The 12,753-nt window shown below is 47.5% G+C and overlaps 1 protein-coding gene across 1 annotated transcript in view; it reads right to left on the minus strand.

The window, feature by feature from the left end:
* The window catches only part of LOC144949288 (brevican core protein-like), a 44,558-nt gene extending 32,099 nt beyond the window's left edge, over positions 1-12,459 (minus strand). The window contains exons 1-4 of the mRNA XM_078879229.1: positions 12,381-12,459; positions 2,883-3,057; positions 2,310-2,437; positions 798-1,094 (exon numbers count right to left, since the gene is read on the minus strand). Of these exons, the coding sequence (XP_078735355.1) occupies positions 798-1,094; positions 2,310-2,437; positions 2,883-3,057; positions 12,381-12,453 (673 nt within the window). The 5' untranslated portion in view covers positions 12,454-12,459. The remainder of the gene's footprint in view (positions 1-797; positions 1,095-2,309; positions 2,438-2,882; positions 3,058-12,380) is intronic.
* Positions 12,460-12,753: the final 294 nt, after the last annotated feature.

Here is a 12,753-nt window from a genome sequence, read left to right on the forward strand (position 1 = left end):
GCAATCATGCTGACAACATTTGTAAAAAAAAAATTCTTATTACGTGACAATTCTTTCCACAATTAGTATAATTGTAATAAAAATTACAACGCTTTGAAAAAAATATGTAAAAAATGTCTTTCAATATGGCTAAATAAGGGGTTATATCTGACTTGATGGCACTGTGATTATACTATGAAGAGAGTAATTTACAAAACTGGGTTCGTGCCACCCCACTGCTTGTGTTGTGGTTATTGCAAACATGATGCCTTGTATAAAGGTGTCAGTTTTTGTACCAGTTGAAAGGGTAAAAACCTATCACTATATTTTGCCACTGGTAAGTAAAGGAGATCTCTCATAGTGTAAATGTCATTGGTGTTGCCCAAACATCCCAATGCAGCAGGGGCACGCTGAATCTTCACACTCATCGTGGCTTTCCTGGGTATGTAAGCAATGATTATTATCTTCTTGGTTCTTTCGGAAAAGTCACGTAGAAGGGAAATAATAAAATAATAAAAATTAAACATAATAAAATAATTCTCACGACGTTTCAGCCACAAGCAGCCGTCCACAGGTGAAGAACAGGTCTGTCGGGAAGACAGCGTCTGAATGAAACACCCCAGGCTTGGAGCGTATATTTAAGCTGGGTTGGAGGGGGAAAAGCGCCTTGACAAAACAATTTGCATATCAAGAGGAATTTAGCATATTTATGGGAAATGCAGTCACGAAAGCTTTAAATCGAAATTCAATGATTATTACTTTTCACAATATTAATTTTTATCGGCGAGTTTGTCACAGAGATCGTCGCGACGTCGCACCGCGGAAGCAGTAGGCGTCGTAGCGCTGCTCGGGCCCCGGGAACCCCGTGCGATCCTTGTCCCTGTAGACGGTGCGCACGCCGGCGGCCGGCCCGCCGCAGTTGGTGCGAGGCCGCACGATGGGGTAGCGCACGCTCCCATCGGCGAGCCAGCCCGGGTCGCAGCGGTCCAACCCTGCCAGGCGCCATGCACCAAACAGCTGTCCCGGCGACGCCAGCGTGGCACCCAGCGTCTCGCAGTGGTCGCGGGCGCCGCTCAGGGTCAGGCGTCCGATCGCCGACGCATGGAACACCTCGCCTGGGTGGGTGACAACGCGAGCGCGGGGGGGGGGGGGCGAAGGGGCGGAGGTCAACGGAGAGATAGGCGACCGCTGAAGATGATGTCGCGTGCGGGTTGGCAGGGGCACAGCTTTTCACCCCCCCCCCCCCACTGTATTTAACGATAATAGATTGTTAAATACAGTGGGGTGCCACGGTGGCGAGATGTTAAATACCTCACCGGGTATGCAGGAGGTCGTGGGTTTGATCCCGGATCTGACGCCTGCTGCTGTATATTTGGAGTTTGCGTGTCTCTCTCTTTCCGTGGTGAGATGTTAACTACCTCGCCTGGTATACAGGAGGTCGTGGGTTCGATCCCGACCCTGACGCCTGCTGCTGTATATTTGGAGTTTGCATGCTCTCCCTGTGGTTGTGTGGATTTTTTTTGCGGGTCCTCTGGTTCTTTCCTCCACATTAAGAAAGTCGCAGCTTATCGAGACGCCAACCTTCCTCAAGAGATGCCGCGACAAAAAGGTAATATCCATCGCTTTCACACTCACATCTGCTGCTGTGTCTTCACCGAACGCTAAACGGATTCTGTTTTAAGCTAGTCTATCACGAATCTCAGAGAGAATAAGGTCAACCAAATGTCTCACTTTAACATAATGCTCATCTCTCACATTATCATAGCTACTTCCGTACCCAGTTACATGCTAATTTCTCACATTAACATCACTAGACCCAGCCACTCATTATAACCCTTGGGCTACACCCATTTGTAACCTTTAAAACAGTCTGCATCAGCAGTAGGCCATGCTTTTCCACCTGATGACGGACGCTTGTGTTGTGCCCGCAACGTCGTAATAAAATGTAGTTGTTTTCATTTAATTAATTAATTTTGTTACCTACGTGACTTTACTGAAAAAAACAAAGAGTATTTGGCTACTACACATTTCCACACTATAAGCCACTTTCATTGGGCTATCATTGGTGGCCAGGTCGCTTCTGAAATCGAGCTACATAGCTTAGTGGTAGTTTCGTTGAGGTAGCCAGAGTAATGCCATGGATATGCTTTCTCCAAACAATCGCATCTGACCTGTAGCGGGATTGTTGTACACCTAATCTGGCCTGGCAGGCAATCGAAAAATGTAGTTTTTTTCAAATTCTGTCTCGAAGCCTTTGTTTTAAACACTGAAACAAGCGTATGAGGAGTGACCGTCCACCACGGAGCGAGTGAGCGGGACACGTTGCTCACCTCGGAGTTCCCCCACGTAGCAGTACACGTCGAACATCTCATTGGGGCTCTTCACACCGTAATTTCGCACTCCGGGATCGTGGATCTTGTCGCCATCGCATTTACGTCTGGGATGCACGATCGGGTACCTTGGGGGTAGGTTGGGGGAGGGGGGGGGGGAATATTGGCGCGAGGTCAGGCTCGGAGAAAACCTGTTGATTGTCGCAAGAGGTGTGCGGTTTGAGCCCGGCGGTTGCCCTGGTTAATACTGCGGCGTTTGAAAATGTAATGACTTGAAAGAAAAAAAGGGCCCTACGTCAATGCAATTACATTCAATGCATTTTATATGATAAATATGAATGAGACAAGAATATTCAGGGTCTTTGTGGAGGGGTATGGGGGGGGCGTCGCCTCAGCGGCTCTCCACCGTGCACCTTGCCCACCTGCGTGCCAGCCAGGCAGCCAGTAATTTTTTTTTCTAATATAGTGCGAAAAGCAGCATTGGGGCTTTCGAGTGGGAGCGGCTGGGTAGCTGGATGGGTGGCCAGAGCTTTTGTTATGTGGCTGGAGCAAATCGCGGCGACGCAAACTCACCGAACGCTCTGGTCAGACACCCATCCCGCGTCGCACTGGTCCAGCCCATCCTCGAAGGCCGCCTGCAGCTGCTCGGGGGTGACGATGTGGGCGTCGATGTCCCGGCACGCGGCGCGCGCGGCCTCGAACGTGAGGCTGTAGCGGCTGCCCGGGCCCCGGTAGTGGAAAACCACGCCTGGGCGGGCAGAGCGCATGCCGCACGATTCAGTCGGCCGATCGTTCGGTCAGTGAATGAGTAAAGTCAGCGGTCAATCACCTGCGGTCTGCTTGCTCCTTCAACGGAGGAATGCCAAAACTACGCGAGCGAGCTCCTCTCCTGACGAGCAGACATCGACTTTGGCATTGAGCTGTCTGCTGCTGTCGTCGTCGTCATCATCATCATCATGCGCAAGGATAAAATTCGTGCGTGCTCGTGTCAATCCGTCATTTGTTCAGTCTGTCTACGTAATTGGTCATGCAGTCAAAGAGTCGAACAATCAATTGGTCCGTCAATTAGTCAAGTGATTAATCTGTCAATCAATCATCGTCCGCAACGCTCTTCCTTCCAATATTAGGAAGCCACTGGAACTATTCACTTTAGAACTCGATTGAAAACTAATTTCTTTGGAAACTGCCTTTTGTTTTTAGTTTGTTGTCCTTCCTCCGCACCTCTGATTAGCACGGTTGGCTATACGTACGGTGCGAAAGAAGTTGAACATACAAACATACAATCATTCAGTCACTGGTGTTGGTCGTGATCGGGAATCGAACTTGGGTTGCCGGGTTCGAAGCGCAGCGCACTAACTGCTGCACCACCACTTCCCATATATATGCAAGACAAGACAAAGATTGCCCGTATAGCCAGTAACAGACTGTAGGGGCAAGTGCTGTTAGCGAGCACCTATGAAGGCTGCCACTGTGGTGTATGACGGGGTGGGTGGTCAGGACCACGCCCGACCACCTTTGTCTCCCCAGTGGCGATGTTTACGCAATAGCACAAACACGCATACACAAACGCACATACACACATATAAGCACGCACACACACACGTACGTGGACCGCTCTCAACGCTGTAGACATGCAGCTTTTGACAAAAGTCGTTTGATGCAGTTTTCTTATTTTAAAATAGCCTTTTCCCGTCCAAGGATGGGTGTATTGCAGTAAATCTGAAACTTGCAAGCGGAAAGCAGACCACGACGTGATATTCATTGCATCCATGGGTGTACAATTTGTAAGGGCGCGGTGACACAGACTTATTTCATTTTAAGGTTATAATCCCTTGTTCATCAAGACGTCCTTTTTACTTTGATGTCTCAACAGCGTTACGGAGATCGCGTGACGTGAGGGTTCTGCCTTTGTCGTGAGGGTTGTGAGTTGACGCCGAGGAGGGGGGAGGGGGCGCCTCGCCCCCCCCCATGTGGAGTGACGTCACTCGATGATTATTATTAATGCGGGGGGGGGGGGTCCATTTGGAGGACGTCAACTGCTCATGATTATTAATGAGGGCGGGGGGGTTTGCCATGTGGAGTGACGTCACCCGCTCATGATTATGAATGAGGGGTGGGGGGGTGTCCATTTGGGGGACGTCACCTGCTCATGAATATTAATGAGGGGGGATGGTCGATGTGGAGTGACGTCATTTTGACTGCTTGTGTTGTGGTTATTGCAAACATGATCCCTTGTATAAAGGTGTCAGTTTTTGTACCAGATAAAAGGGTAAAAACCTATTACTATATTTTGCTACTGGTAAAGGAGGTCTCATAGAGTATTTGGCTGCTATAATTTTCCACATGATAAGCCACTTCGTTGGGATCAAACCCACGACCTCCTGTATACCAGGCGAGGTAGTTAACATCTTGCCACCATTTGCAAATGATGCGACCCAGAAGGTCAAAACCAGCTCTCACACTGCACCCAGTGCCAGATGAAGCTAGTGCGGGGCCTGTAGCATATGTTCTAAGGGGGCTGTTGTATACTAACCCTTCTTCCAAAATTGATATATAATGAATGAAAACACACCAAAGCGCAGCAAACTGCAAAACACCAGGTGTTGTTAAGTAATGAACTGGAGGAGGGCTAGGATGGCAGAATTTGCAACCTTGCTTCAAGGAAAGATAAGGCCTGATGAACGGGCACATGTCACCCGTGCAGGCGGCAGAGACAGTGGGAGAGTCAGCCAGACATAGTTAAGGCAAAAAGCCCAACCATCCTGCATGGTTTTAAAGTAACGTCAAAATTCGAAATTCAACAACAGGGTAGGCTAAATTATCGATCCTCGCGCTCGCTCAAATTGGAGACCAGGCTGCGAGCTACATCAATGAACCATTGCCCATTTGCTAATCCAATACTGAATGTTAATATTACTGAAGTCAAAACAAATTCTATGACCTCAGCACATGGGCGAATAATAGGGCAGTGTCAACTCAAAGGCAATGGAAGGGAACAGAGGCGCCTTTGTCTAAATCACAACCACAGAAAGCCAGGAATCATCACTGATTGTGTGTTTAGGGATTCCGAGCTAATTGGAACACGTGCACACAGGGAGGAGGTAGAAATACGCCTTGTCCTCCTGCAGCTGAGGGAGCTGATTAAGAATAACACTCCCAGAGCAGAAGGTTGGATGACCACAGTGAGACGAGAATAAGAGTGTTGTGTATCTCTCGAGGATGCAGACTCAGCTGAACAACAAGGCTGCGGGGGTCACCAGAAGTTCGCGTTCGCCTAGTTAAGACAAAAAGCTCAATTATTCTGTATTGCTATTAAAGTAACGTTAAAGTCGGAATTTAACAACAGGGTAGGCTAAAGTTATTGATATGAAATGTTATTTCCATACTTTAATACTTTATACAACTCGACCCGAAGCATATGCGGGATGAATCACCACCAGGTCGAATATAAAATACATAATAAAAGAGCGATGTTAAACCCAGGGTCGGAGAGAAAGGGAGATCCCGGCCGTCTTTGTATCCCCGCAGAGCGGGATAGGAGTGTGTATACGCTCGGGGAAACACCTCCACTTGAGTCAAGCACCACGATGGGAAACGACAGACCTTAGGTTACATACAGAATCATAACTGTGAAATGGTAAGGGACAAATGTTAAAACTTTTTAACCATTTCTTTGTGCGTCGGTGAGGGTCGGAGGGAGTGTTGCCCCTCCCTCCAGGTGGTGCAACACGGACAAAGACGCCTATGAGACGATTTGTAAACGTCTGTGTTTTGGTTCATGAAGAAGGCCAGACAAGAGATAATATCGCACCCAGACAGAGAGACGACCTCGAGGCAATTTGTAACACCTGATTGTTTGCTCGTGGATTTTATGGAGGGAGTATGACAACGGAATATACCGTGGGTGATGCACACAAGGACATACGAACGTACGGACACACACATGGACACACCTACCTACGGACAGATCCTGACACAGCAAAAATCGAAAGAAACCCCGCCTTGTGGGCAGGATCCAAAGGGGTTTTTCGGCATAAAAGAAAGGACCCTGAGCATTGGAAACCAGCTCGACCGGGAGGGTCGACTCAGGAGCGAGCTGCGACCAGCGGGTCGGCTCGACTCTTCAGCTCGTCTGGGACTCAGCCGAGTTCGATCGGCTCACCGGAGCCGGCTCTCGGGGCTCGACTCAAGCGGCTCCCCATCTCCTCTGCAGGCGGGCAAGACCCGCTTGACAGCTCAACTCGGCCTGCGTGGGTCAACCTCTGCCGAGTCGGAGGTCTCTGCTGCCGCCGGAGTGGCCAGGGTCGCGGTTTGGCGACGAGGCTCCGTGCTCACCCTGGTCGACGACTCAACACTGCACGCTGCGAGCGAGCTGTGGGCGCCACTTACCGACCGGGTTCCGAACTGCGACAGCGTATCAACGGGCATCCGAACCAGTTCACCACGGTGACAGGGGAGCGACTGATACGTATGACGCGCACCGCCCCCTCACCACACGACCACCAGGCGTCTGTTTGACATAAAGAACCGACTCCGAACACTGACTATTCAAGACAACTCTTACCACTCAAACACACTCGAACCCATAAGCCATCCGTGGCTGTGAAGGCATCACAACGAGACCGAGTGATGGCCATCCGTCGTTTATAAGTGTATTCGTAATTTTTATATTTAATATTTAGTGGGCTGTACTCTTAATCGCATAAATTCCCAACAGATCCATCAATACGAATTGATTCTTGGCACCTCCTTCCGCCGAGCCACGCTCACGTGGGGAGTGGTGGCCCACCAGATCCTTATCAGGTGATCTGGTCCCCAGTTAGTAAACTTGGTATAAGATAACGATCTTCGGAAAAGGAGCACCGTCGCAGGCCCTTACTCCGAGCCATTCTGTTGTCAGATAACCTGCCGATGTATCTGTTGAGATTGGTGCCTTTAAGAATAATAACTGTTTTTGATTGTGTTTTTTTTTATCGCCGTATAATCTTTCAAGTATCTTTCAGTCATAATCGCCGCACGTACTCGCATCCTCTACAGAATATTCAACTGTCCCGTGACCCAAGGTGCTAACAACGTGATAAGGGTTGCGTATGATCAATAAGGAGTGCGGTACTGCGTGAACAATATTGAGTATAATCATTCATTAACGTTAAGGTTTTTCTTAGCATAGTATTTGCATATATTAACGACTCTCTCTCTCACTAACAACCATCGCGTTATGCGGGATCCATGTGCCGTTGTCAAAGTGAAATCAGACAATCGTTGATGATACTGTATTGATGCCGTGTTGACGTTCCGGGATTGAGAGTTCGCATACTATATCATAGTTGAGGTTGAATTAGTAATAAATTGATTAATACAGAAGTGGTTGTGTGATTCTTTCCTGAAATCTATGCATAAGATCTGCTTCTGCGTTGAGATCTGAACTTGGTGACCTTAATAAACATACATACTCAGTAAATGTTAAAGCGATAACGGGGTGAACCGGGGACCTAAAATATAACCACGAATACCCACTCTGGGAATGTTAAAGCGAGAATGAGACGAACCTAGACAACGATGCCGAGTTAATCTAAGTTAATCTTGCATACTTACACCACACCTGCATAACTGCATACGATTAATTGCCTTATTCCGATCGATAACCCACCCTCGTCACCGAGGCGGGGTCTGGTTATCATAACGACTTGCATTATCATAATTACACCCACTCGCATAATTACTACGATTACCTCTCGAATTGGCATAATTAAATGTGCATAATTACATAAATTAACATATTTCCGGATAATTACACATTTGGCCAAATTTCATTTGATTATTATTATTTTCACTGAATATTCATAACCCACATATACAACATAATAATTTCACCCACGCACGCATACAACATAACAAATTTTGATAACCAACATATACAACAGGGCCCTAAATAAAACAAAAAACACGTAAATATTAAAACACAAATTTTTTACTTGCATAGCAAAGTAATTGCATTTTTTCATTTATTATACAGCCAGACAATACGCCAAATCGTTTAGCTTAAACACCCAGTCGTTCATAAAAGTTGAAGGCGGTATAGTACTAGAGTAATAGAGCAAGTGCAGAATCACCGAACTGGAATTGATAGCTTGAAAGCATTTAGCCCTTGAAAGTGCGGGGCTCGTAGCATGTGTAGCTGGTGTTGCTACCAGGAGAATCCGGCAGTGACTGCACCACTAAACAACTTCTAAACGCCGTTTACGTTCTCACGCCGCTCAACATAATCGCATTCCCCCAATCGCAATCAAGGAATGCGACACCGATGCAACGCGAACGATAACCGTGAGCTAATCGCCCATAATTGCGCGCACAATTTCGTCGAATGGTTTGCAGCTAAAGCTATAGAGGCATGAGCCTGGACAGTGTTTGGATCGGTGGGCACCTCACGTGAAAGGACGGGGACAGTAAGGGGGTTGTGGGCAAGTCGAGGGCAGTGCAGCCAAATCCATTGCTGTATGTACAGGATGTTGAACTTCTTTCGTGCCGTACATAGCCAACCGCACTAATTGGAGGTGCGGGGGTAGGACAACAAACTAAACTCAAAAAGCAGCTCTAAAAAATGAGTTTTCAATTCACATTTCAAAGTGCATAGCTCCCAGTGGCTGCCTATGCTGTACTATGGCTACCTTCATCAGCCCGCACCGGCCGGCGTGGTGAAGTATGGTCACAATTCTAGATCTGAAGCTTTCGTGACTGCAAGGATTCATATTCTTAGGTTTTTTCGGTAAAGTCACGTAGGAAATTTTTTTTAAATAATTAAAGTAAAATAAAAATTAAATAAAAATCACGAAGACGGAAGCTTGTGTTGCCTCCGAAACGTCGTGATTTTTATTTTATTTTTATTTTACTTTTATTAGTTTTAATTTTTTACCTACGTGACTTTACCGAAAAAACCTAAGAATATGGTCACAATATCCCCCACGGACCGCAAGGAGTGGGGGGGCCCTCCTCCAGGAGAGGGATGGTCAAACAGGCACAACGACAACAACACTATTATGGAGGTACACGTTGTGTGTAAGTTTAGGTGTCCATTAAAGAAGGGAGCATGACTGAGCTTTGGGAGGCAGTGGAGGGGAGCCGTGTGGCGACAGTGATGGTAGACACTGCGACCGTGGTAATGGGGAACATAGAAGTGCAGCGCAACAACCTGTGGTGCCTAGAACAGCATGGGGCTACCACAGATGTGCTTCGGGATGATGTCCATATATGGCACCAATCCACTTATCGTGCATCGACGGCAAATCGGCGCGCTGCAGGACACAGACGCTTTTTTTGTTGATCAAGGCGGACTCGTTAACAAACAAACGAACAAAAAAGCATTGTTGATGTCCCGTCGTAACGAATGTGCAATTAACCACATCTCCGGATCGACTACAAAGTCAAATAAGTCGAGTGAGAGCGGTAAAGGTTTGCATTTTTGTCGGAATAAATCGACGGCGGTCTGAAGGCAAGGGCGTGATCAGGACTCTGGAGTGAATGTCGATTCGGGGGACGGTTGCAGGATACAAGGCGAGGGAGAAAACATCCAGCAGTGGATATATCATGGCTGATGATGATGGTGGCGAGTGAATTTCAAACATGCGTGGGACATAAATATTGGAGGTGCATTCTGTTCCAACGTCAACAGGAAGAGTGGCTGTCCAAAAAGAAAATAATTCTTCCTCAATGTTTATAATGCGTTCTCAGTCGCACGCTCATTTTCCAAGCCAGCCGTAAATGGTAATTTTGAATTTTTCCTTTTCGGGAAATACTAGCACTGTAATTTTGGTAAATTATATTAATATTGGTATCCAGAACTCCTTGAATTGCATTCTAATGGTTTTGGAATACTGCTACAATAAAATTAATAAAGTCATACATTTAACGAAAACATCACCTTTGCAAGCAATCGTAAAGTGGGTTAAATGGTGGGGGGGGGGGTTGGGACAGATTTGGTGGCAGTCACGTGACACGGGAATGTCAATGCGAGCGGTCGCCAGGTTCACGACGCTAATACGAAAGGTCAAGCTGCAAATGAGCTGTCAAATCTCGGGAAAATGTGCTGGCGTGGATATTTAAAGACTGCTAGATCACGAAGCCACACTTTTAAACGAAAACCTATGATCACATTCCAAATTGTCCAGGGAACTGTCATACCCTTACCCTCTTTATATTCAGCGTTTTGTGTTTCTCGCTTCCCACCCCCCACTCCCCACCAATTAGGGTATATGTTATCACGCTCTCACGGTGCAAAGCGTCATTACATTTCCAGATCCCAAATAGTTAAAGGTGCAGCCCTGCGATTTCTCACTCACGTCGCTGGTGGCGGATGGGTGCCTCCACATTGAGGGAGCTCCAGATAGCAGAGGTCGCAAACGGGTTTTGATTCCTTACCCGTACCCGGCCGCACCAGGGTCACAAACGGGTACCCGTACCCGGCTGTACCCGTACCCTACCCGTACCCGGCCGGGTACGGGTAGGGTACGGGTATCGGGTACCGGATTGCGACCTCTGGGATGAAGCCATGTTGCAGGCGCGGGTGGGTTGATTCTAGGAACTTGAATTGTGAGAAGAGACAAGACGTTGGGAAATGAGTGACAAACGGTTACTCACCAGTGACTCACGGCCTACCCGTACCCGGCCGCACCAGGGTCGCAAACGGATACCGGGTATCGGGTAGGGTATGGGTATCGGGTACCCGGTTGCGACCTCTGCCAGATAGCCCCCTCTAGATGGTCCTTTATTTAAGCCACTCTTCCATGCTGGATAGAAGTCTTGGAAGAGGTGGGGAGGGAGGGGTGGTACCAATATTCTACGCCACCACATGCAACCTGCCGATCGACTAACTTCCCCAAACAAGATAGCAGCTATCACATGTCACGTTATCGAACGGGCAAGTCAACAGCCAGCATTATTTGTGTTTATTTATTTATTATATAAATGTTGTTTTCATCATCTGCTGGTAAGAATCAGAAGGTCAAAGCCAGTCCTGGGTTTGCTGCTTAAATGGATACTGCTGGAACACATTGGTTCAGCAGGAGCATGTGTGAATAGTGATTTATTTATTTATCACAGGCCACTGTCTACTGATGAGACTCAGAAAGTCGAAGCCAGTCCTGGATTTGCTGCTTAAATGCATACTACTGGGACACATTGGTTCAGGAGAACCATGCGTGAATAGTGATTTATTTTTTACCAAGTGAAAATGGGCCCTTTGTTTTAACTATGTGCCTGACACACGTCCCGGGTCTCTCTAATACAGGAACAAAGAAGTGTTGTGAGCTGTGCACACAATTGGGTGGTTAAATCTGTGCCACTCTGCCAAATAAGCACTCAAAATCTGGGCTTTGTCAAATTAAATGTAAAACTATTTCTTGCGCAGTCATAATTGCCCAAATTGAAACCACACGTACTCCCAAAGATATTGAAAACACGTGTTAATTTTTTAGTGGTTAGCCATTCGACCTGCAAATGACCAAATTAAGTAGAAACTTATTTTTACATTTTATATTAAATAATAACGATACTTTATTTTTCCAAATTATGCCTTGCCAAGTCTCAGTGGTATCCCTTTTCAGGAGGGCCCTACTTGGGATATTTGGCCAGTTGCATTCCGTGTATTCTGTTTGTACCTTGACACAGACTTCTGCCAAAGCGTCTTTGACCTTCCTATAAATAAATCCGCGAATGCTTGAACGTACGCATCATGTACGTTTGTCGAACTTCTTTCGGACTGTACGTACGTAGTCAACCATGCTAATCGGAGAAGGTGTGGACGATTGACTGGCTGGTGACTGGACTGAAATCCGTAGGCATTTTGCTTGGGATATAAACCCAGGATGTCAGCGAGGGCGGTTTGGTGGTTAGACACAGGCACAGCATGAGCAGGAGCCAGCACATCACTTCTAACTTTTGTGTTTCCTCAAGCGGCAAGTGTCCATGAGGTGCCTTTCAGTGAAGTCATTACGAGTGGCAGGACGAAGCAGGGACGAGGAGCAAAGTGTGCAGCGATGGTGTCTGGCAGTGCAGTGCGATTGGATCTCATCGTACCTTTCAGGTTGCTCGCGTAGACCGATGCACACAGCGTGAAAAGGAGGCCTGCCGTGAGTGTTGCCTTCCTCATTGCAGCCTGGGTTGGGGGTTTGGAGCGGGGGACAAAAACACATACAGGTGAGTGACAGCTTCTGTCGGACATGATCGTGCATCGATTTGGGCTACCCCGTTGTCAAACCATTGCTGAATGCAGGCCTAGCCCCATGCCGTGTCAGCTTGCGGGGCTTGTACGATGAAACATCACCAACAACTGTTCACTGCAAGAGCAGTTCAGGAATCACTCGCCACTTATGTCAGCCCTGGCCGGGAATCACACTCGGGTAGCTGGGTTGATAGTGCAGTGCTCTAACCACTGCGACATCGCTCCACG

Source organism: Lampetra fluviatilis, chromosome 53 (genome assembly GCF_964198595.1).
Source record: "Lampetra fluviatilis chromosome 53, kcLamFluv1.1, whole genome shotgun sequence".
NCBI lineage: Eukaryota > Metazoa > Chordata > Hyperoartia > Petromyzontiformes > Petromyzontidae > Lampetra > Lampetra fluviatilis.